At 41.4% G+C, this 24,682-nt stretch overlaps 1 protein-coding gene across 1 annotated transcript in view; it reads right to left on the bottom strand.

Annotated features, from left to right (window-relative positions):
- ALK (ALK receptor tyrosine kinase) overlaps positions 1 to 24,682 on the bottom strand; it is a 587,955-nt gene that overhangs the window by 199,659 nt on the left and 363,614 nt on the right. Inside the window, exon 5 of the mRNA XM_081903661.1 lies at positions 16,405 to 16,532. Coding sequence (XP_081759787.1) covers positions 16,405 to 16,532 — 128 coding nt within the window. The remainder of the gene's footprint in view (positions 1 to 16,404; positions 16,533 to 24,682) is intronic.

The following is a 24,682-nucleotide window of genomic DNA, read 5'->3' as shown; positions in this document are numbered from 1 at the left end:
CATGAGAACTTCATTTTTGACTACTTTCCCTGTGGCACAATCCCCTTCCCTTTGTTCAGATGAAAGAGAACCTACATACAGGCCTTTCTTTTATTGTTTTCTTGGATAACAGACCTCAATCAATAAGCAGAAGGTAGCCACTGGCTTAGGTTTCATCTTCAACCCCAAGGTACATTTTGGCTGCCACTCATTTGTTGCTTTCATGAATTCTACATGTTTCAGGAACTGTGCCCATAATAAACAGAACTCTTAGTCCCATCCATCCAGCTTTCAAGGTGCTGGAATGACAAATAACTTTGGAAACAGCAAAGAGAAACAACAAGAATGTTTTCCCCTCCCCATTTGAACACCCTAATAATGTTAAGTCGCTTTGCTGAAATATATTTCCTAATGCTATATTATTTATCATACGTGCACTGAAAACTCAAATTGCAATGCAGAACAAACAAAATGTAATCATGGTCATTAGGCATGTGACAAGTTTCCAACTCAATAATATTAATTAAGCACAGTTCCAGTTCCACATTGGAAAAACACTACCTCTGAGTTTTGTTTTTTACAATGTTTAGCCCCCTTCTCCCCACGCAAAAAAATTAAGAGCGATTTTGCCAGGGCCAACACTGGAAAATTCCATAGTCTTCTTTGGTGAGTCCACAGTGTCAATGCTGAATGGATGGAATTGTCTTTAAAGCACCAACTTGCCAAATTGATCAGTGAAACGTCCTGCCTTGTTGTAGGGCAAATCAAATCCCTCCAACAAGCCCCCTCTTAATCCTTGACCAAGGATCTTACCCAACGTCTTAACCACCAAAGTTGTGACGATTGCTATGAGGTAGGCGAAACCTTTAGGCAGGACCATTTAGTCTGAAGGAGAAATTCCTCCCTGGCCCCGAATGTGGCGAATGAAAGCTCCATAGCAAAGGTTCCATACTAAAGGCACCAACCCCTCTGGTGGGTGGGTGTGAGCCATGCAACAAGAGAGGGTGGGTGGGAGATACAAAGGCGACTACTGTGCCCGGGTGAGGAAATGGACCTTATTTAAGCCAAAGAAGCAGACCTGCTTGAAGACTCTGGCAGGAGTCCCAGTCAGCTCCACCCAATCAAGGCTTGCCTTCAGGGGCGCTTGCGATTGGCCATTTCGCAGACAGGCCAAATTCAAATCCTTATGGATGGTAGAAGATGATGTGGTGTCTCCTGCTGGCCGTTGAGAACTGCCCCAAGGAGCTTGGCAATGGCAGAGCGACACTGCCGTGTCACCCAACTGCTGTGTCATGTAGGAGGGGGAGCAGACATAGTTGAAGTCTAAGCGCACACTTTAGGGGATAAGCCCCACTAAAAACCACAGGCAACTCATTTCTGAGTAAACATATTTAGTACCTTTGTGGGATTCTAATGGAGAATATAGCACTGCACTGTATTAAGTTCGCTGTGCAACCATTGTTCAATCCACTGCCAGCTAATTCAAGAATAAATTGTAGAGTAATTCAAGAGTAATTCAAGAGTAAAGTGTGGAAAGGAGTTGCATATGAAGCACTGCTACTCTGCTGCAAATTAAATTGCTATTTTCTCTTTACATGTAAGAAGATAGCAGAGACACATCCATCCAAGCTGCTATTTTGAAGGGTGCTTTGTGATGTAGCCAGACCTTCAAAAGCCAATAAATAGGAGAGAGAGAGGCTGCTTTGGTTGCCTTGAGGGTTCTGTGATGTGATTAGGACAGTCAATGGAGTTTTATGACTACCAACAAAAAAGAAGGGTGCCCATCATGAGCAAGAAGAACCACCTGACCCAAACTAAGATGGAATGAGCAAAATACAGCATCTGCCAAAGAGAATAAGCCAGTGTGGTGTAGTGGTTAAGAGCGGTAGTCTCGTAATCTGGGGAACCGGGTTCGCGTCTCCGCTCCTCCACCTGCAGCTGCTGGGTGACCTTGGGCCAGTCACACTTCTCTGAATTCTCTCAGGCCCACTCACCTTACACAGTGTTTGTTGTGGGGGAGGAAGGGAAAGGAGAATGTTAGCCGCTTTGAGACTCCTTAAAAAGAGAGTGAAAGGCGGGATATCAAATCCAAACTCTTCTTCTTCTTCTTGTGAGACCACAAAAGCTACGCAGGTTCCTCGAGGCAACCTTCAGTGTAAATGAGGTCAAGTTTGCTGAGAGAGCAATACAGCATAGAAAAGCGTATCATTGTGGAATCCTTCTGTTAATTTATAGCTCAGGAAGTACTAAAATAAATTGCCATAGTACATGTTCTGCATAGTTAGCCTTTATGAATTGCGAATGCATTATTAAGATTGGAGCTTTTTGATCTGTATTGATATTTCTGGAGCAACATCACTCTTTACTCCAAAGTCAGTGCTGCACAGAGAAGTATGCACTGATCATCTGCCGAGAGACACCATTTTATCACCATTCATTAACCAACCCAAATGTGAGACCAAATGGATGGTTGGAGAGGTGTGTTAAAAGTAATTAATCCATGCTAAATGATTTGGATATGCGCACCATTGGGAATGTTCAGCCATGGAATGAAGATATTTGCATGGCTACACAACTTGGTAGAGTAGCTACCAATCACACGTTTGTTTTAGCCAAATAGCAACTGCAAATTTGCAACTAGACAAGCAGTGCCTTCATCTTCTTCAAGCTTGCACACTGCTGAAACACTATCCTAGTTCCCTGCCTTGTTCTTTAATAGTTGGCAATTTTCCTAAATGGGAATGAATACTATGGCAGTTGCTTAAGTGTGCTCTTTTCTCTCTCTTATTCTTTAATAGTAGGAGACACAGGATGAACTTCAAAAGCAGTGGTCGCAGTAAGCATTTGGACTTGATACCCCGTCTTTCACTCCCCTTAAGGGGTCTCAAAACGGCTCACAATCTCCTTTCCCTTCCTCCCCCACAACAAACACTCTATGAGGTGAGTGAGGCTGAGAGACTTCAGAGAAGTGTGACTAGCCCAAGGTCACCCAGCAGCTGCATGTGGAGGAGCGGGGAAGCGAACCCGGTTCACCAGATTATGAATCCACCACTCTTAACCACTACACCACACTGGCTCTTCATCCATGACCACATGAGACTCTGCTATATTCTTAGCTACCAGACTCTGCTGCCTTCTGGAAGGGATGCTGAATCCCACTCCCCAATTCAGCAGCACTCAGTGGTAGTCGCCTAGCAAACTATTGCTGCCAGCAAACCATTGCACAAACCACCATTGTGCTCCACACTAGCCAAGATGCCTGTCCAGGGATATTAAACCTGGGAACTGCATAGCAACTGGAATGGCATAGATTCATTGCCATACTCTTTCCCCCAAGGAGAAGGGACAGCAGCATATATTGTCAACACAGTTCCATCCTATAGCAGATGCCTGTCTGAGGTTCAAAAAAAGTATGTCTAAAAAAATAATAATAGAAGAGCAGTGAGGATGGAAAGCAAGTGCCAGAGATAAACAGTGTAGGAGCCACTACCAGAAAGTCAATTAAATTGTTGAGAAGCTGGTAGAGGAGGAGCATTGAGTATGCTTCTAAACAGGTATGTTTCCAACTCCGGAATAATAACATGAGTACCGCACTCTCACTAGCTAAGTGAAAGAAAGCTAATCATTTTTGTAGGGCACTTGACAACCATTTTAAAGAGTAGGCTACTATATTATAGTATGTTACTAAAGGGCATTACAGAAAATATGAGCTGTTTGACTCCATGATAGAAATTTAATGCCTTAGATTTCCCTGATCTTTCAGAGCTCAAATTCTCTGGCTTAATGTTTCATTAATGCAAGTACATGAACATAATGCACATTTTCTTATTCTACACCTCAGGGGTTACTAGTGGCTACATATAAATCAATAACAGCAGTAACGGTAACACTACAGGAGCAATGAACTTGAATATTCCATTACTTCTTATTTATCTGCGTAGTAAGGGTAACAGAATCAATATATGAAACCATGAATACAGTTGGAAAGGTTCGGGGGCGGAGGGATAGAATAGAGTAGTGAAGAATATAAGAAGAGGCTTCTGGATCAGGCCAATGGCCCATCTAGTCCAGCATCCTGTTCTCAGATGCCAATCAGATGCCTGTGGGTTCAGACATATACATCGTAACGATGGGAACCCCATAAACAGGACCTGAGCTTCTTGCCTCTCATAGCTTCTTTGACTCTGCTCAACTACGTTTCCGCGCTTTTGGTCCTGACAGTACCTCTCTTGATCTGAAGCATATATAATACTGTAGTTTTAAACAAGTCCTGGGCATTTGGAAGAGAATTCGCTCTCTTGACTTTACTATTCAACTTCCCTTTTACCAATCGCCTCATTTGGGGAAAGTGTATTAACTTATGGTCTGTGTGTGTGGTTTGGGAGCTGCACAGTCAGGGAAATAGCAATACTGTCCAGGGTTGTAAAGACTGCGGAAAGAATAATTGGGTGTACTCTTCCCACCTTGGATCAAATCTATGCTTCCAGGAGTCATAAGAAAGCTGCAGAGATAGAGCCCGATAGTGCGCAGCCCGGAAATGATCTCTTTCAGCTTCTGCCTGAAAAAGGGACCCCTGACCATTAGGTCCAGTCATGACCGACTCTGGGGTAGTGGCGCTCATCTCATTTTACTGGCCAAGGGAATTGGCATACAGTTTCCAGGTCATGTGGCCAGCATGACTAAGCCGCTTCTGGAGAACCAGAGTAGCACACGGAAGCACCGTTTACCTTCCTGCCGGAGCGGTACCTATTTATCTACTTGCACTTTGACATGCTTTCGAACTGCTAGGTTGGCAGGAGCAGGGACTGAGCAATGGGAGCTCACCCCATTGTGGGGATTCAAACCGCAGACCTTCTGATCGGCAAGTCCTAGGCTCTGTGGTTTAACCCACAGTGCCACCCGCGTCCCTTCCTCTGGAAGAAGGTACAGGGTTATAAAGACTAGGACTAGCCGCCTGAGAAACATTTTCTATCCAAATAAGATTTTGGTTTTAAAACGCAGTGTAAGGTAGTCTCTATGGGAGTATATTGTATTTAATTATGGGGTATCAGAGTTTTTAGGGAGCTAACCAGGCTGGGATAGCTAGGATTGCAGGCTTGTTGGTTTTGAATGGCTGATGTAGATTTTTTCAATTTTGTTGTTCTGTATGGGACAATGACAATAAAGTTTATCGTATCATATCTTTCTCTTTGTTCTACAACCAATGCTGCTTTGTTCCTCCACAATCATTCTAGTAATCACCACCACCCCTTACATTTATAAAGCTTATTTGATCTTTCTGCCATTGCTCTTTGTAATGACCCTCATTCACTCTACTATAATTTAAGTGAACTGTTCCAAACATAATGGGCCAATTTTCATCTGATCATCTAGTTCCTCTGTCTTTGTATTTAGTCTTTCATTTAATCATTTTTATGAACTGATTGATTGCCATTGTATTTAATCATTTTACTTAATTAACCGAGAGAACTATTTGTTTACGTGGGCTCTCTGTCTGTTCAGTCAGCTACGTATTTGTTTATGAATTCTTCCTCGGGCTTGCCTATTTGATTATCCCCAGTCACTTAGTTAAATTTACTTCATTAATAAATATAATTCTTGCCTACCTTAAAACCCACTAACTTGTCCACCTTTCACATGTAACTGTTCTGCAATTACTTGATTCTCATAGCTCATTTTTACTTTCCCCCTCCTCCTTGTTTATTTCTATCTCAACCTGATTCTTCACGTGCCTTGATTTTATATTCCCAATTAATCCATTCAGTTCTCCACTTCTTTTCCTTTCCATATTGCAAGCATTTATTATCGAGGGTGTAGTAGAAATTTGTATGACTGCATATATGGGAGGGAGTATATATGCTGACTCCTACAAATCTGCAATTCTTAAAATTAAGATCTGGAGCACCACAGGGGATGCCATTTACAAAGCATTGTTGGAGAAGATTAAAGAACATAGTTGCTGCGGAGACAGAGTCAGTATTATTCCTAAGCTGCCCTCTTTTCAAGGATTTCTTTGGAAAAATGTTTTGGGATAATATGCTTTTGAAAGATAATAGTCTGGAATTATAATTCTGGTCTTGTAATATTAGGTAAAGGTAAAAGGTAAATGACCCCTGGATGATTAAGCCCAGACAAAGGCGACTATGGGGTGCAGCGCTCATCTCGCTTTCAGGCCAAGGTAGCCAGTGTTTGTCCACAGACAGCTTTCCAGGTCATGTGGCCAGCATGACTGAGCTGCTTCTGGCACAATGGAACACTGTGATGGGAGCCAGAATGCACGGAAAAGTCATGGAATATTACTGCTCCCTCTTCCCTCTTCATACCCTTCCTTAGTTTTCCCTTTCTTGCTTTGATCTTTCTATTTACTCTTTATTGTGGTTGTTATTGCTTCATGTGTGTTAGAAAATAAAGAAATTATATAAAAAAGTCTTACTTGCCTGTATTAATAATTCAACCAGACTTTAGAAGGTGTGCCTTTTTGGGTCATCTACTGCACTTTCATAACATTTTAGGGATATTTCCATAAATAAATCTGAGAGCTTAAGTCTGACAACTACTCTGGGATTTTGTTTCATTAAAAGTGATATTTGGATCTAAAACATCCTCATGAGGAAAAGAGTTTATTGGGGGGGGGTCATTTTTCACATATGCTCAGATGTGGAAATAACATGTCTGAATGTTATGAATATGGAAAGAGCATATTGGACTTATGCCCTGCTTTTGAGCTTCCCACTGGTAACTGTTTGGCCACTGTGGGAACAGAATGCTGGTCTGATCCAGAAAAATCTCATCTTACTTTCTTACAGTTTGGATTCTAAGTCACTTCTTTATGTGACATTATGTTTAAAGTACACCAGTTTTGCTGAACATGATTCCAGCTGAAATCCTGTTCTGTAGGAGTATATATCTCCCAGCTCCGCTTACCTGGAAATATTCAATTCAGTGGGACATAGAGTCATGCATAGGACTGCACTGCTGTAAATTAGGATCCTAGTGTACTATGTAAAACAATTAGTTTTCAGACACACAAAAACTGAGACCAGACAGCAATCCACTAACAAACTGGTTTAGTGCACAGAGCTCTCTCATTAAGTTAGAGAAACATTTGGGTCTTAAAATAGCCTCTCTTTTTTGGTGAGGTATTACTGCTCTACAATTTCAGTAAATCCGAGCAGTTAAAATGCCACAGAAACTAAATGACCCCAATTAATGGTAATAAAAATAAATTTGATGCCGAGAAAGAAGATAACGGAGTTCATCTCCTTACACTGAATCAACAGCTTTTCTCTTAGGATTGGCTTTAATTTAAGGGCAAGGGCAAAATTAAAATCATATGTAGTGATTTTAAAAAAGGATACTTTATGGCTCTGATCACTCTTCATTTCCAGCTGTGGGTTTCCAGATTCAAGACTGCTGTGGGTCATTAATATTTTGAATTTTAAGTAGTATTTTATTTGAATCTATGCACTGATGTAACATAGAAATGTCAATTATCACCTCTCCTTTTAATGACACGAATACACCCCGTGAGCCACATTTATGTTTAAAGAAGAACAGTGCAAATATAATGATGGGGTTACAATGCATGTTTCAAAAACTCATAAAGCAGCCTTAAATGAAATTCAGATTTATTATACCTAAAGAAAATAAGGGTTCTCTTCAGTTACGATGTTTCCACATTTCAGCACCATTTTGGATTTTGTTTTTTGTAGTCCTCATGGAAAATTTGTCATCATTTTAGTGCAGATTCTTTCCTACTCAACACATTTTTTCTAACACATTTGTTGTTGTTGTTTAGTCATTTAGTTGTGTCCCCATGGACCAGAGCACACCAGGCACTCCTGTCTTCCACTGCCTCCCGCAGTTTGGTCAAACTCATGTTGGTAGCTTCAGGAACACTGTCCAACCATCTCATTCTCTGTTGTCCCCTTCTTCTTGTGCCCTCAATCTTTCCCAGCATCAGGGTCTTTTCCAGGGAGTCTTCTCTTCTCATGAGGTGGCCAAAGTATTGGAGCCTCAGCTTCAGGATCTGTCCTTCCAGTGAGCACTCAGGGCTGATTTCCTTAAGAATTGGTAGGTTTGATCTTCTTGCAGTCCATGGGACTCTCAAGAGTCTACTCCAGCACCATAATTCAAAAGCATCAATTCTTCAGTGATCAGCCTTCTTTATGGTCCAGCTCTCACTTCCATACATCACTACTGGGAAAACCATAGCTTTAACTATACAGACTATTGCACAATTGCACTCATTTCACACACTAGCAAGGTTATGCTTAAAATTATACAAGGCAGGCTTAAGCAATTTGTGGACCGAGAACTCCCAGAAGTGCAAGCTAGATTTCGAAGGGGCAGAGGAACCAGAGACCAAATTGCAAACATGAGCTGGATTATGGAGAAAGCTAGAGAGTTCCAGAAAAACATCTACATCTGCTTCATTGACTATGCAAAAACCTTTGACTGTGTCGACCACAGCTAACTATGGCAAGTTCTTAAAGAAATGGGAATGCCTGATCACCTCATCTGTCTCCTGAGAAATCTCTATGTGGGACAAGAAGCTACAGTTAGAACTGGATATGGAACAACAGATTGGTTCAAAATTGGGAAAGGAGTACGACAAGGCTGTATATTGTCTCCCTGTTTATTTAATTTATATGCAGAATTCATCATGCAAAAGGCTGGGCTGGAAGAATCCCAAACCGGAATTAAGAGTGCCAGAAGAAATATCAACAACCTCAGATATGCAGATGACACAACCTTGATGGAAGAAAGTGAGGAAGAATTAAAGAACCTTTTAATGAGGGTGAAAGAGGAGAGCTCAAAATATGGTCTGAAGCTCAACATCAAAAAACCTAAGATCACGGCCACTGGTCCCATCACCTCCTGGCAAATAGAAGGGGAAGAAATGGAGGCAGTGAGAGATTTTACTTGCTTGGGCTCCATGATCACTGCAGATGGTGACAGCAGTCACGAAATTAAAAGATGCCTGCTTCTTGGGAGAAAAGCAATGACAAACTTAGACAGCATCTTAAAAAGCAGACATCACCTTACCTAACGCATACATTTATGCAAAGCAATGTTCCTAAAAGTGCATTTTTGTAATTCTTTTTTACCTAATATATTCATTTTTTGTATACTTTACTTGGCTGGGAAAACTGCACTGAAAATTCAGGTAAGTGCACTTTTCAAAGGGTGGCCTGTGTGTTTCAATTTACACAGGGTTTCAAAAAGCGAAAATTAGGTGGGTTCACCTTCAAATGTGAAGCGAGTCAAATTTCTTCCCCATCTGCACTCAAGGTGCACCGATAGTCTAAAGGGTTGAGGAATCTGATGGGATATAAAAGCATAACCCACCTACCTCATGCTGCACAACAAGCGTTGAATTGACCTATAAAATCTCCTTCAAAGCCATTTTAGTGGCACTTATTGAACAAATGGCTTATATTATTGTAACTAAAATGATGTCCCATGCATGACAAGCGGGACTACGTAGTACAGAAGAAAACACACACACACAAATGGGGCACAGGATCCTCAGTGGCTAGGTAGGGGGCTGTTAAAGGCTGCTCCAGCTCCATATGCTGTGCTGATGTGAGACTCTTCCAACAAAACAACCCTGACAGCTGCTGCTGAGCTTCTGGAGAAAGCTTTGCTTGCTCGCAGATACCTTGAAAGCAATTAATAGGATCACTGCTGAGGAACTTCAGATGTTAACTTTTTTTTTAAAAAAAAAAGGTCAAAAATATGCCTTTCCAGTTACACTTCTAAGCGTGAGATCCTAAAGCTAATTGCTTCCTCTCAGGCCTACTGAGCTTGAGAAAAGATGCTTTTATCAGACATGCCATACCATAAACGCTCACATATTTTAAAAGCATTGTGCTCTTTTCTCCATTCTTAGACGAAAAAATCCCCTGCTTAGCCACGTTCAATTTACTGATGTTAACTAAAAACAATTACTTGTCACTTAGTTGTGCTTATTACTGAGTGCTTTAATTTAATTAAGTTTTTTTGTGAAATGATTTAGTAAATTAATTACTCAAAAATGAAAGAAAGTATTAGTAAGAAAACCATTAAATGCCATTAATAAGTCAATACATTACTCAGGAAATGAACTCAGCTTTTATTACTAGGAATTGCCATCAATTACTAAATATTGCTGTACCAATTACTGTACTTGTGGAATGGAAAAATTATTGGGTGACTGTTAATAATGTCACTTACAAATTACAATGGCAGAAAAGTGGTTAGTAAATTCTTTGCTCTGGGTTCACATATTAGTGGGTAACTTGTCACAAAACAATTATTCCTTTTAAAAAGAACCATGAAGTGAATAATGTCATGCATTATTTGCCAGAGCAAAAGGATGAAAGCTTATCCTTTTTAAGAAAAACGGAAATCGGAATGGTCAATGAATTAAGAAACTTAAAGCTACTGATATTTGGCCGCAGTTTATGCTTGTAGAAGACTCTTATGAGACCTGTATGCAATAGCTACCATTGGCTCAGTAAAACATATTGTACTTTTGACACTACATTACTGATACCACATAGTGCTTTTTAAAAAGGATAAATTTTAGTTCTGGCCTTACAAAGACGAAAAACACAGCTCCTAGAAGTCCAGGCTAGCTTTTGAGCTGATGTCAGTGGGCTACTTACAAAATTCACAAATGCTATTAAATCATAGAAACATCCCATGAGGCACAGTCAGTTCAGACACAACCGCTTACAGGTCTACCACCCACCTCTGGAAAGTGGTGTTGTGAGTAAATAAAGTGTGATACAGTATGCATTCAGGGCAAGTACCCAAATTGCTATTATTAAGGCAGCTTTGCATGCAAACTTCTTCTAGTAAAGCAGCTGTTTGCAGTTGGCTCTTTCAACAAAAAGCAGAAAAGCTGTAATGACAGGAAGCAGCCAATCTGATAGTTGCAACACCAAGAGCCTTAAGGATGCAAAGAAGGATGAGGAAATGGTCTGAAACACACCAGAGGTCCAAAGCATTCGGCCAGATGGAACAAGCAAATGGCAAATCCTAAACTAGACCACACGTCCAATCCAGGGAAGGAATGCAAAGCCAGGGGGCAGGGGACACAGAGGAGCACGGCCATCTCCAACGAGTCATCACCCTTCCAACAGGGTGGGTATTATTATTGATATAGATATTATTATTGGGAGCCTTAGATCAAGTTAGATGGATCATGACTTACTCCGGTTATCATAACAATCCTTCCCACACAGGCATAACTGGAAGATCTGACCAGAAAGCAGTCCTTAGACTCTTGTGTTTCCCAAGAGTCTGGTCTTCCTAGCAGCCTGTTCTTATGAATTCCTGGTCCCTTAGGCTGTGTGCACACCATACATTTAAAGCACCCCTTAAAGAATCCTTGGAACTGCAGTTTGTTAAGGATACTGGGAACTGCAATTCTATTAGAGGTAAACTATAACTGCCATGATTCTTGGGGTGGTGGTGGATGTGCCTTAAATGTGTCCGTTCAGCATTAGACAGATTGCTGAGGAATCAACGTATGCTGAAGCACAGATATTATGCAGTTTGTTGGAGGAATATTTCCTATCTGTGGTAGAAAGGAAATTAAAAAATGAGCAAAGAAAAGCATAATTTTAGAGGAAGTAACTGCAAAGCAAAATTCCAGCAAAGGATGCAGAGACTTTCGCTGTGTTCACACACCCATTTATTCAGCATTCACTGCGTTTCTAGTGCTGGGTTTTCAATCTGTGTTCACATGGCATTAGGCAAGACCATGAGTAGGCAAACTAAGGCCCAGGGGCTGGATCTGGCCCAATCGCCTTCTAAATCTGGCCTGTGGACAGTCCGGGAATCAGCGTGTTTTTACATGAGTAGAACGTGTCCTTTTATTTAAAATGCATCTCTGGGTTATTTGTGGGGCATAGGAATTTGAGCATATATTTTTTTCAAAATATAGTATGGCCCCCCACAAGGTCTGAGGGACAGTGGACCAGCCCCCTGCTGAAAAAGTTTGCTGACCCCTGGGCAGGACACTATGTATCCTGTACTTTTTCGTAAGATTCTACTGTTTCATGCGTTGTTTCTCAAACCAGCTTCACACAGATTGGAGTCCTTAAACTGTTCTTAATTTATCTCTAGCCTTTGCATAGGATAATTGCATCCCCACTGGTCAAAGCTTCCTGGTGTGTGTGTGTGTGTGTGTGTGTGTGTGTGTAGAACTGAACTGAAGCTATGCTGATGTGAACAAATAGGGAAATAGGTGAACTCGTCTTTAATTTAATTACATAGGTGGGACTCCATTTTAAGAACTTTAAATGGTGGGCTTGTCTTCCCCTCTTGCTTTTTATTCCCCTCCTCCATTTCTGAAAAGGCAGCATTTGAAAGCAACCTAGAGATTCATTTGTCCCTTTATTGCCCTTTTGTTGAAACTTTGATGGCCCAAAATGAGACATCACTTGAACACCACACACCTCCATTTCAAAAGGTCAGTGCCTGGGTTGTATCCAGTGAAATAATTGTGCACATAGGATGACTTCTGTGAGCTCAGTGGATTTTTCCCTCCCCATAAGTGCTGCCTACAATAACCCCATATCTTCTCTGGAAGGTTGGAGGAGAAACCCCAAAGCAGATCCGAGTGGGTGGGTTTCTACCTACAAAATTCATTTAGGCTGTGTTCACGCTCTTGTTTGCTGTGCATTCACTGCATTTCCAGTGCTGAGTTTTTAATCTGTGTCTGCACAATGCTATGCAAAATGAGTATGTATCCTGTACTTCGTTGTGAAATACTACTGTTAGAGAATGTTGTTTCTCAAAGTTGCTTCACACCGGTTGGTCCTTAAGCCTTTCCTGATTCATCTCCAGCCTAGGTGTGACAAACTGATACACATCAGACATTAATTGCTCTGTTGTTGTGAGCAGGTAGGGGAAAGTGCTATGAAATGCAAGGGGGGGGGGACAACTTCACTGAGCTCTAAAGACTGTAATATGAACACCCCCGTAGTTTAATTCAGCTCTCTGCTCCAGGTTCTGCTTCCTAGAAGGTGGGTTCCTACAGCTCTGCTTCTTTAGCTATTTAGACAGCATTCACTGGCAGGCACTGAGTCATTCTTCTGCAAGGCAAAGAAACAGAACCTACTAGTCTTTTAATACTTTTATGTTTCTCCTTATACATTTCCATTCTAGATTTAAGTTGTTGCCAGCAGAAATTGCAAAACTGTCCATCTGGTCCTTCACAGCGCCCATAGATATGAATTAAGTTACCTAAACACAGCTGGATAACAACTCCCACTAGGCTTTAAAGTACATCATACTTCACAGATTGCTTTTACAGTTTTTAATTTATCCTAAAACCACCACAGTGGTGGAAGGAAGTATTGTTATTTTTCTTTGAAAGGGAGAAACCTAGAGTAAAAAAAATAAAGCTTTGTTCTAGCAAACGGCATCAAAAGAATTTGGAAACAACTTCAAAAGATTTATTCAGAGTTAGAATTGCAACTTCGGCAACTGTCTTAATATCACGTAACAAATATGTGGTACAACAGGAATATAGACCCTCTTAAGTTCCTAAACCAAGGTTACCTCTTATCCTCTCACACACAAACATTCTGTGTAATAAGAAGAATGCCTCACTATAAGGCATGAAACATACTGTGGTAACTATAGAGTTAAACATTATCTCCAGGTACTATGAGTTGGAGCTATCTTGCTTCATATGAAATCAGTAAGAACTTAGCACATACCTACTGCAAGTTTTGAAATTACAGCAACTAGTCAGTGTTGAAACCTGTTAACATGCTTCCCCCCTGCTACAGTTCCACCAGGCTCTCCTTGTATTATGTACCTCTTCATTCTTATCACATTCACATTAGTCCCAGGGTCAGATTAAGCATGTTCTCCTTCATGGAGAGCACGTGTTGCGGTGGGGTCTGCTGAGCCACCCCTCTGTTACCAGGCAGGGTCTCTAAAGCTGGCCTGGGGCAGTGATTGGTTCACTGGGTTGCTGGGGTAAAAGTTATGTTGCAATTTTGGTGGGAGGGGTAAAATGTTTAAATACTCTGCACGCAGCCGGGAGCTTTCTCTTTGCTGCGTGCAACCGATCACCTGCCCATCCGCCCTTGAGTAAGGGGTTGTTGCATTGACCTTGCTATGCCTGTCATGGGGTCATCTGCCGTTGGGGCAGGGGCCTGGTAGGAATTTTGTCCATCTGGCTGATTGGCTGGGCCATTTGGTTTTTGCCTACTGCGTAGCAAATTGTCACAACTTGTAAGGTTGCGGTTAGGCATTGGTTATAAATTGGTGGAGGAGGGGTTAGGATAGGCTGGGCCTGCCCCTCCATGGTTGCTGCGGAAAGGGAATTCCGTTAAAGGAATCCTGGGGCTTGCCATCTTTTCGTCCAATCCCTGGAATGGGACTAGGGCCGGCAAGCCTTCAGGGAGCATGCGGATGAGAATTGAGGGTCTGTGACTCATCTCCATTTCTCCCCGACTTGCTTCCCCCCGCACTATCTTTCGGTGGTGCCCAGAAGTCAGTTCTGTCCCCAGGTGGGGGGACAGATAGTCTTAACCAATGCCTAAACAACCACTCACGGTTTTGTATTTAAATAAAGTTGTGGCCAAAATTATGCCAAAAACCTTAAACAAAAATTAAGTGTGCGTTGTGAGTTATTTGGGGGGTGGCTTGGGGACCTTGACACGCAACAACCTGCTGAGATTCTAAAATGTGTCAAGTTTAAGTGGTTCCCACAGCACTGACAAAAAATGTGTATTTATCTAACAGAAGGGACAATGAAAATATAAATAATCCATAGTCTGTCCTAGCCACCCATCTTCAGATACACACACCTGAACCCAGCAGTCTTGAACCCAGGAGACTGTGGGAGAGGGCACCTGGTCAAGGGGATGCTATCACAATAGACCACTGCAAGTCTGCCTTGCACAACCCGCCTGGCAAGCAAGGCGGAAGTGCTGAAAAAGTTGTGGTTGTGGAAGGCGAAGTCTGTGTAAGATGTGTTCAACCTGTACAACTTTGGTGGCTCCCTAAAAGAATCTCAACAACCTAGCGAGTTTTGAACCTCTTTTTCTAGCAAAAAAGCACTGGTTATTGAAAGACCAAAACCCAAGCCTTGCAGCATCCAGAATGCCAAATTTTTCACATTCATCATGAGCCAAGAAATATTATGCACAAGTAATTCAGATCACCAAATCAATCAAGTTTGATTGATTAGAGACAACATTGAATTTCATTTGACATCAGTAAGAGTAACAACCTATTCAAAACAGAGTCACAGACTGCTGTGTTAAATCATGAATACTAATGACAGGATAGGGCAGAAAAGAAGAAGGAAGACTCACTGGATATCACTAGGTTGTAGGGAAAAGTAGGGGACTGGGATTCAAGAGGAGAGGTGGAGCTTTAGGTAGATAGAAAGTGGAAAGACACCCCCCCCCCAGTTCTAAATATGGCAGGCATTGGTTTCATTCATTTAAAATTTCACTGAAGGTAAAATCATAATTATTCTTAACTTATCGATTTGCAGACCCTTTTGAGAAACTTTTCTTGTCTGATTTTGGCTTTTTCTCAAACAGACCCCCAGATTTGATTTGGATTTCTACACAGGCAGTATTATGTGTGTCATCTCCACCTCCAACCCATCTGAAACCTTTTCTTATGTGTTTCTTATTTTCCTTATATCCCACCCTTCATTTAGGGAGTCAAAATGGTCTCTTGCTTTATCCTTGCAATAGCTCTGTAAGGTAGAACAGGCAGAGGCACACAGAGTGGGTGCCTGCCCCGAGATCCCTCACAGTATATTATGGATGAGATGAGATTTGGACATAGATCTCTTTGGAATCCAGTATGCTAAGCACTACACCACATTGGCTTGGGAACACCTACCATGGGAGTGAGTTGACAACAGCAGCATATTGCCATAAAGAGACAGACCATGCTCAGACGTAAACTTCATTATGTTCAGTGGGGCCCCTGCCCTGGGCCCCTACTCCTTGATCACTGAGGATAAGACTGGAACCTGAGACTCCACTCTCGCACACACTTACCAGAGAACAAACCCCACTGAACACAGCAGGGCTTGCTTCTGAGTAAATATGCATAAGAAATAAAGATAAAACTCTATCCAATTTTTGTAGGAAACAACAACTGAGCTGCTTTATTTACTCTATTATGAGTACTTGAACAAACCAATTGGTCATGCCATTAATAGTTTTCTTTTCTATTCAGTGCCCAAAGCAGCACCGTCTTTCTATTAGTGCAGACACTAGTGGATTTGAGATTAGGATGAAAGCACTGAATGGAAAAAATATATTCCCCAAAACATTTCCATAGGCAGAATTTTTACAAAATAAAGCATATATTGTGTTACTGTGCCCACAACCTTGTAAGTGGAATACATTAGAATTAGGGTGGGGAGAAAGACAGAATCTTTACCTGTGCTGCAGTTCTTCATTGCAAAGGAATCAATGACAGCTACACTTCTGTTCCCACTAGCAATATATTCCAAGGAGATCCGAAAAGGTTTCTCGAGGTGTCCAACCCTTTTCTGGAGAAGCACCCATCTGTTTTCGTTGCACACCAAGAAGAAAGAACAGAAGAAAATCATGGTAAGGAAAAGAGCTAGTTTGCAAGAAGTGCAGTTGAAAAAGCAACTGTTCCACATCTGCCTCATCATATTGGCTCTCGACTAGGCTGCTTTTCTATTACTCTTCCCCAACACAAGCCCTTGCTTTGTTCCTTTATTTTTTTTAAAAAAATAGAATTTAAAGAGCAAAGATTTCTGGAGAGCCAAGATGTTACTAGTAGTATTCCGCTAATGACACTCCCCCCACCCCCCCTTCTGATCTGTCACAGTTCTGTGCTTGGAGATCTCTTGCAGATGTCTATGCATGCTTTAAAAGAAACACAACTTTTGTGTGTATGTTTGCCCGCCCCCCTTCCCCACATGAATGAAGCTGTGAAATATGTAACACATAGGAATGCTTTAAATACCATCTCCCCATCTCAATCTGTTATTCAGATTGAGAGCAGTAAGTTTCTCTCAAGGGGTTGTTGAGTAGCTGTAATTCCCAGCCTTACATCTCTAAAGTATTTTGCTTCACTCGGTCAAAATGCATCTCCTTCCCAACACTACTATAAGCTTTAAAATTAAAACAGGCCATTTCCCCTTTTAGTTTTATTCTGCCTTTGGTGGTTTTTTAAAAAGGGAATTAATGGGTTTGGAAACCAAGGTCATGAACCAAGGCACCACACTCTACACAGGTAAGCATCAAATCCTGCCTTTCTGAAGCTGCTTAAAGGCTATTTATTGATCTCAATGGAATGGCACAGAAATAATAGGAGTGTACAGGCTTGTCCATGTCACTGTAAATCAACCCACATAGTGGAGGGCTCAACTACACCGGAATTTAATGTGTATTTGTAGCTGCCTCAGGTTTCTTCGGCATTGCCCACAAGATGTCCTCTTCATCCAACTCGCAGCCTGCACTTTTGTCCCATTAAATCAAGATTTTTCCAGTCCAGGTTAAATCTGGTAGACTTTTTTTTTCTAAAACAGTGTGCATGCACAGGTAGACAAATACCTGTGTGCGTTCCCACAACACGGGCCTCAAGTTCTGGGACTTGCAGAGTGTGGGGGAGTACTAAATGAGGGGAGGGGACGACAACACAGAGCACAGATACACCCCAGCAAGCTCCACCCACTAATATGGACTGGAAATGTCAAGAGAGATTGCAGAGGCATTAAACCAAAAGCACTGTTGCATGGGCAACAGCACACAAACATACACACGCATTGGAAAAAGGCCCATGTATGCATTAGTGCCCTTGTGTAGACACAGTCTGGGTTGTTCATGCACAGCATTTTAATATATTTGTAACATGTTGTCATAGGTGTTGTTGTTGTTTTAAAAAACAATATAAGGCTAGAGAGAATTGCTTTGCATGGAAATCAGATCAGTTTGAAAGTAGGCCTGGGAAAGTTGTGGCCCTCCAGATATTACACTACAACTCCCATCAGCCCCAGCCACAATGAGAGAGAGAGAGAGAGAGAGAGAGAGAGAGAGAGAGAGAGAGAGAGAGAGAGAGAGAGATATGGATTGGGAGGGGGAGGAAATCAATGCTTCCTAAGTTATATACAGTGGACCCCCCGGATACGAATTAAATTCATTCTGGGGGTCCGTCCGCAACCCAAAAAGTCTGTAGGCTTCTGTGCGCATGTGCAGCAAAACCTGGAATTATACACTTCCAGCTTTGCCACATTCGTAACCCAAAAGTTACATATCTAGAGCGGTATGTAACTAGAGGGTCCACTGTAATAGGGGTAACTAAACTACACTTCATTCAATTGGAGAAGAGGTTCATTTCAATACTGAACATTTTCATATGCATGTGGCAGCCGTTAACAACCCCCCATTTTTTTTTACGCATTATTTAACAGAATTTTTATACCACTTATACCTTCATCAAAGCCTCTAAATGGTTTACATAAAATATAAATAAAAATGATTGATAAAATACAATGTTAAGAATTTGGTCTAATTTAAACAATAAAATTGGGTTTTAAAATATTCTATTCTATTAAAAGTATATTGCCACATGTCTCTTGAAATAGTGGGACCATTATTCTATAAATGTCTAAATACTGCTGTTTTTGTGGAAAACACAATTGAGTTTTTTTGTTCTCTTCTGTTTTAATTGCAGCTGGAGTTGTTTTGAGAATGTTTCTAATGGGCCTTTTCAGGCACCTGTTCTTTTGTTTCCTTACTGATGACCAACTGCAATAAAGCTAAACAAGGAAATCTTACTAGCTTTTATGTGGTTTTCTTTTCTCTTTTTGGTGACCCAGAGGAATCTGTGAAGAGAAATTAAAAGTGCCCAAAGAAGAGGCCTGGAAAAAAAGTTCCAAAACTTCACCAACAAATATTTCTCCCCATTACAAAATAGTCATGTTTCCGGTTCCTTAGCCGCTTATTAAGCCAGTACTGTCATATGGCTAGAACAGAGGGAGGGAGGCATACAGGAGCCACTACAGGAGTTTCTCAGCTAAGACTCCTCCCTCCGCCATCTTGTTCACTATTCCATCAGGCTGAGAATGGATGCAGGGCCACTCCATTTGTGTAGCTGAGGGACTAGAAACATTGGGCTCTTCCTCTCCCATGTGGTCATTTGCAATGTTGTTAGCCAAGCCACTTATATAACACAAACAGAGTCCAGAGAGAAAAGGTCTCGTAAAACTGTACTGGGAAAGATAGGGGGGAAACAGTGTATAATTTGAGAGGAAAGGAGCAGGGAGGATTTGTCTTCCTTTGGTCAGGCCTTGTACCTAAGCTGGAAGACATTAAATTAAACATACAGAGGAAAGCTTCTGCAGAACTACACAACCAATGAGAGCACATGCTGCCTCAGCGACAATCATGCTACTTTGCCTGGTTGCTAAGCAACACACACACACACGCCTTGGCTAATGTTAACAGAAATAACTCTTTAGTTGCAAACTAAGTGATCCCTGCTGTTGCACTCCCAACACATAACTATGCCTGAGGTCACTAGATACTATCAGTGTTCTTAGTTATCCAGAAAAAAAAAGCCCTCTGAAATATTTTATCCCCATTTTGCAGACTTAATAACATTAAGTTTGCAAAAAAGTGGGACCTGTAACAAAATATTGCAGTGAGGAATGTGCTCAGGGTGCCATGCATTCTTCAAGGAAACTCTGTTGCATCCATTCCCCCTTTCCATGCTTTTCTTGTGCTTGAATTCTGCTTCCTGGTTTCCCTTGCTTGCTGAGAACAGGATGCTGGACTAGACAGGCCCTTGGCTGATCCAGCAGGCTCTTCTTGTATTCCCTAATTTGCACTATCATTAGTTGCCATTTGGACTGGGGAGTTCCATTTTGCTCTATGATTCCTATTCCCTCAAGAGTAATATGACTACCCTGTGGAGTGGTGTTCTCTAAATCTTCAATGACATTCAGTTTCTCAAAGCTTAAAATCCTGTGCAAACCCTGGACCTCTGGTGCATAGCACCAAGAATTTAATATAAATTAAAGAACAAAGATAAAGAGGAATGACAAACTGTAAGCATTTAAAAGATGCATTTTTAAAAAATGAACATAAGAGTCTAGAAGGCAGGGCAAGGAAACCAAAAGACATTATCATATTTATGAGCCTGAAAAATGAGAGAAAACGAAGATACCATTCTTTGTATTATTATGGATAAAGGAAGACCAATGAGCAGCTAATTGCAATCATCAGACCTGCATACAGTAAGGAATAAATGAGAATTTTAGTGGTATCTTCAGAAAGAGGGGAAATATTATTCATAAATCTTTAGAAGTCAATAATAGCATGATTTTGAAAGGGCCTGAACATGCAATAAAGAAGACAAACTTTTATCCTTGTTACAAGACTGGGAAGCAAAAGATCCAACCCCAACTGGTGCAAAATTTGCAATGCAGTATTCTCTAAATCATTACCAATAACAGAATGTGAAACTTATCCAGCAACACTGATTTCCACAAGCTGGAAGCCTCTCTGTGTGCAGATGTGCTAGCAGATATAAGAGTATGATTTACAGGCAAGAGACATGAGGAGTCCCAAATACAGTTCAGCATGAGGCTTCCCCATGCTCTTTTGGCAACAAAAACAGCTGGACCCATGTCACATGAAGCCCTCATAGAGAATTATTCCTTCAGAAGCATGGGGATATGATTTACACTGAAATGCGGGAGCATCTGTGTGTCATGCGAATCATTCCTTACTGTTTCCAAGACAGATGGATTTTAATTCCAGGTACATGGTAGCCCTCAACAAAATGATTTCTGTTTCTCTGCTACTACTAACCCCCTGGCTAAAAGTGTCATGAGTTTTAGGAATTGCTTCTCTGAGTTACTAGTGCAATAAACTTTACTTTCAAATTCTCCGGTCTCCCATAGTTTACCGCGGAAACTATATTAAATTTTCGGTGCTGATGCTGGGCAGGTATTTTATGCTGCTGGAATTCAAGACGGTGGAAGGCTCATTTGGGGCCAGATTAATTTAAAAATCTGCAACCTGAGTGCCTTGAAACTGCTTTGTTTCTGAAGTGAGTGATTCACATGAGGAAAGTGGCAGTGGGGTGGGGTGGAGTTCAGGCCAGTTATTGCAAAGTAGTTTCCCCGCATTGGAAACGAAAACCCCTGAAGCACAAATGCATCACTAATTGCCTTTTTTCTTTTTAAAGCAGCTGTCTTGGCAGAGGTGACACAGACTGAAAACCCCGCAGAGAACGATTTGTCTTCGATCCTGGCAATGAGGCTGGGCTTATCCACATTTCAGCATTATGTAGCTGTTAATGCACTCTTTTGCCACTTGAATTGCCACTTGAGTGTGGAGTAGTCCGCACTCACACATATTTAAATTTGTATATGAGGAGCAACTTTGGTCTTTCCCATTCCTACCAGTAGGCATTCCTTTTTGTGCATTCCTTATGTCATTGGTTCTGTTATGCTACCTATTCTGTTATGACATGGCACTCACACAGCTCTTTGCATGCTCACCTTGCTGTTATTGCTTTTTAAATCCCACTTAGGAGTATGAAAAGGCAATTGTGAAGATGTTAGTACAGTTTTCTGGTTTTTTTGCAAAAACGACGGATCAAAAGAAATATATACACTATAGCCTAAGCTCCTGACACAGTTGTAAATTCTGAGCACACATTTTTCAGATTGCTGCCCAATGTCTATAGTGTATAATTTTTAATGTAATTTGCATGTGCAGTTTTCTGGTTTTGTGCAAATATCAGGATGATGCTGATGATTATTTAAACACATCCAGGTATGTACTGGAAATAACTGTGAGCACAGCCAGAAAAGAAATGAAAGCATTGGGGAAGTAGTGGGCATGGAAGAGGCAGTAGAAGAAAGTAGAAGAAAGGAAGGACTGAGCCTAAAACACTGAAACAAATTGTCTGTGCTATGGAATGGAGTCAGATTTTCTCCAATTTATCTCTATACAGTGGTGCCTCGCAAGACGAAATTAATTCGTTCTGCGAAATTTTTGTCTTGCGAATTTTTCATCTTGTGAAGCACGGATTCCCATAGGAATGCATTGAAACTTGCAAGACGTTTTCGTCTTGTGAAGCAAGCCCATAGGGAAATTCGTCTTGCGAAGCAACTCAAAAAACGAAAAACTCTTTCGTCTTGCGGGTTTTTCGTCTTACAAGGCATTCGTCTTGCGAGGTACCACTGTATTGCATAAATCCAAATTTACAGGGTGGTGTTTGAGGGTAGCATCATATAGACTACACAAATTAAATAGTTATTTATTTATGCCAACTATGACAAACATACAGCAAACACCTCCCTTGTTGTTTTTTAAAGGATAGAAGGGCACTTTTGACTAGCAGTATGTTGCCTTCAAAACTAGAATGCAAAAGGAATGGAAAACACCTTGTCTTGTAGCTTCATGTGGTACAGGACAATTCTTTCAGCTGCTGTGTTAACTATTCATATTTCCATCAGATTTCTATTAGACATATATCACCACTTTTGATGGGATAACTTGTTTTATAAAATACCCTGCTGCTGAGCTGTGGCAAAGGGTTTTAAACCACTGTATTATATATTCAGTTAGTTTATATCCTACTTTCCTTCCATGGAACTCAAATTGAAGTAGTGCACATAAACTTCTCTGGACATGTTGAAACAATTGAAGGTGTGAGGGAATTATGTATTAATATATCTTCTTTGCTGCAAGACAGTTCTACATACAGACTATACTTCCAATGACAAGAGAGGGAGTAAAATTTATTCCAGTGGTTTACCTTTGATATGTGCATTTTATGTTTACTTCTAAATTATATGTCTCTTAAGTTCTAGCTCTGAGAGTACAATTTTATATACATGTTTACTCAGATCCAGTGAGTTTAGTGGGACTTCTCCCAGGTAAGAGTGCATAGGATCTGCTCGGATGTGATACAATTTGTGTGGGGTTTCTTTCTTTCTTTCTTTCTTTCTTTCTTTCTTTCTTTCTTTCTTTCTTTCTTCCTTCCTTCCTTCCTTCCTTCCTTCCTTCCTTCCTTCCTTCCTTCCTTCCTTCCTTCCTTCCTTCTTTTGCAAGACCTGAACCAGCTTTCATTATTCATTCCCTCTCTTCTCTGCTTGAACTAAAATGTGGGTGTAATGGTTCTAGGGGTTGCTCGTGTGTAAATCGACGTCACACCTGGCTGGGTTACCTGGGTGAACCCTTTCTGTCTCAATCGCTGGCAGAATCCGTCAGTGGGTGTTTCTTGAACTTCTTCCAGCAAAGAAGCTCTTTGACGCCTAGTCGCCGCCTACTCTCCCTGCGCGGAAGCCTTCTGTGTGGGCAGTGGAGGGTGTGGGCAGCGGAGGACCCGTGCTCTCCCCGCTGGTCTCCGGCAAGGAGTCATGGAGCCACCTCGCCGATTCCCCCATCTGCCCCCCTTCTCCACTGGTGCTACGCTGAACTCCTTCCCCAGAAGATGGGCTGCTTCTCTCCCTCCTGGGACGCTCTCCGGAACCCCTCTGGAGCCCTCCCTCTACCTCTGGCTCCGATGGCAGTTCCCTGACAGTGGGCAAAGAGAAAGTTGAATCTATTTGCTCTTAATCTAAAACTGATTGATGTTCATCTCCAAAGGCATAAGGAAAAAGTTAATACTTTGAGTATTTCTAGAAGTCAACCTAAGAATGGGTTTCCATTAAAGGTTCCAAAAGGCAAATATCCTGTATCTCAGACCTAACACATGGGAATGGGAACCCCAATGCATATTTATAAGACTCTTGAACTCTGATATACTCTGATTTTGCTTAAGGCTCCCATAAACATTTATTTTAAGATATCCACTTATTATTTAAAGCCTGAATCTTATTTCTAAGTGCTATGGCCATCTGCTGCAAAGACTATCATGAAGAAAGGCCGAGTTAGGAATCTGCCCCAGTGACAGAAACCACTTGAGTATAGTGCCAAAGGTATGAATACAACAAAATCACATACCCCAAGTCTTTTGGGTCTAATGACAGAGGAAAACTTTTGATTCCACTTTCTTTTCAATGACCTGACGGGGATATATGAGACTACTGAAGTGACAAATTTTACAAGGACTTTTGTAGCCCCTTAATGGCAAAATGGACTCAGCTAGACTGGTAAAGAAAAAGCGATTTATATGTGTTGTATGTGCAATATAACATTGTGCTGAAGAGACACGGGTGGCACTGTGGTATAAACCACTGAGCCTCTTGGGCTTGCCGATCAGAAGGTCGATGGTTCAAATCCACATGACAGGGTGAGCTCCTGTTCCTCTGTCTCAGCTCCTGCCAACCTAGCAGTTCAAAAGCACACCAGTGCAAGTAGATAAAAAGGTACCGCTGTGGCGGGAAGGTAAACAGCATTTCTGTGCAGTTTGACTTCCGTCACAGTGTTCCATTGTGCCAGAAGCAGTTTAGTCAGGCTGCCCACATGACTCGGAAAGCTGCCTTTGGACAAACCATGAGCGCCGCAATCCCATAACCGTCTTTGAATAGACTTAACCGTCTGAGGTCCTTTACCTTTTTTAGAACATTGTGCCACCAGATGATGACATGGAGTCCCGTTTTGCTCTACTTGTTTTCCCTGTTTACATTTATAACGTTTTAAAGTGAAAGGCTTCTTAGATCCAGCCAATGTATGTTACTGGAAGAGTCAGTAAAAAGTTGATGGAAAACAAGTGATAATGG

The sequence above is a fragment of the Podarcis melisellensis genome (assembly GCF_964234715.1).
Source record: "Podarcis melisellensis genome assembly, chromosome: 3".
In the NCBI taxonomy this organism is placed as follows: Eukaryota; Metazoa; Chordata; class Lepidosauria; order Squamata; family Lacertidae; genus Podarcis; species Podarcis melisellensis.
Note: the sequence above shows the minus strand (reverse complement) of the source record. Positions and strands in the feature narration are given on the sequence as shown.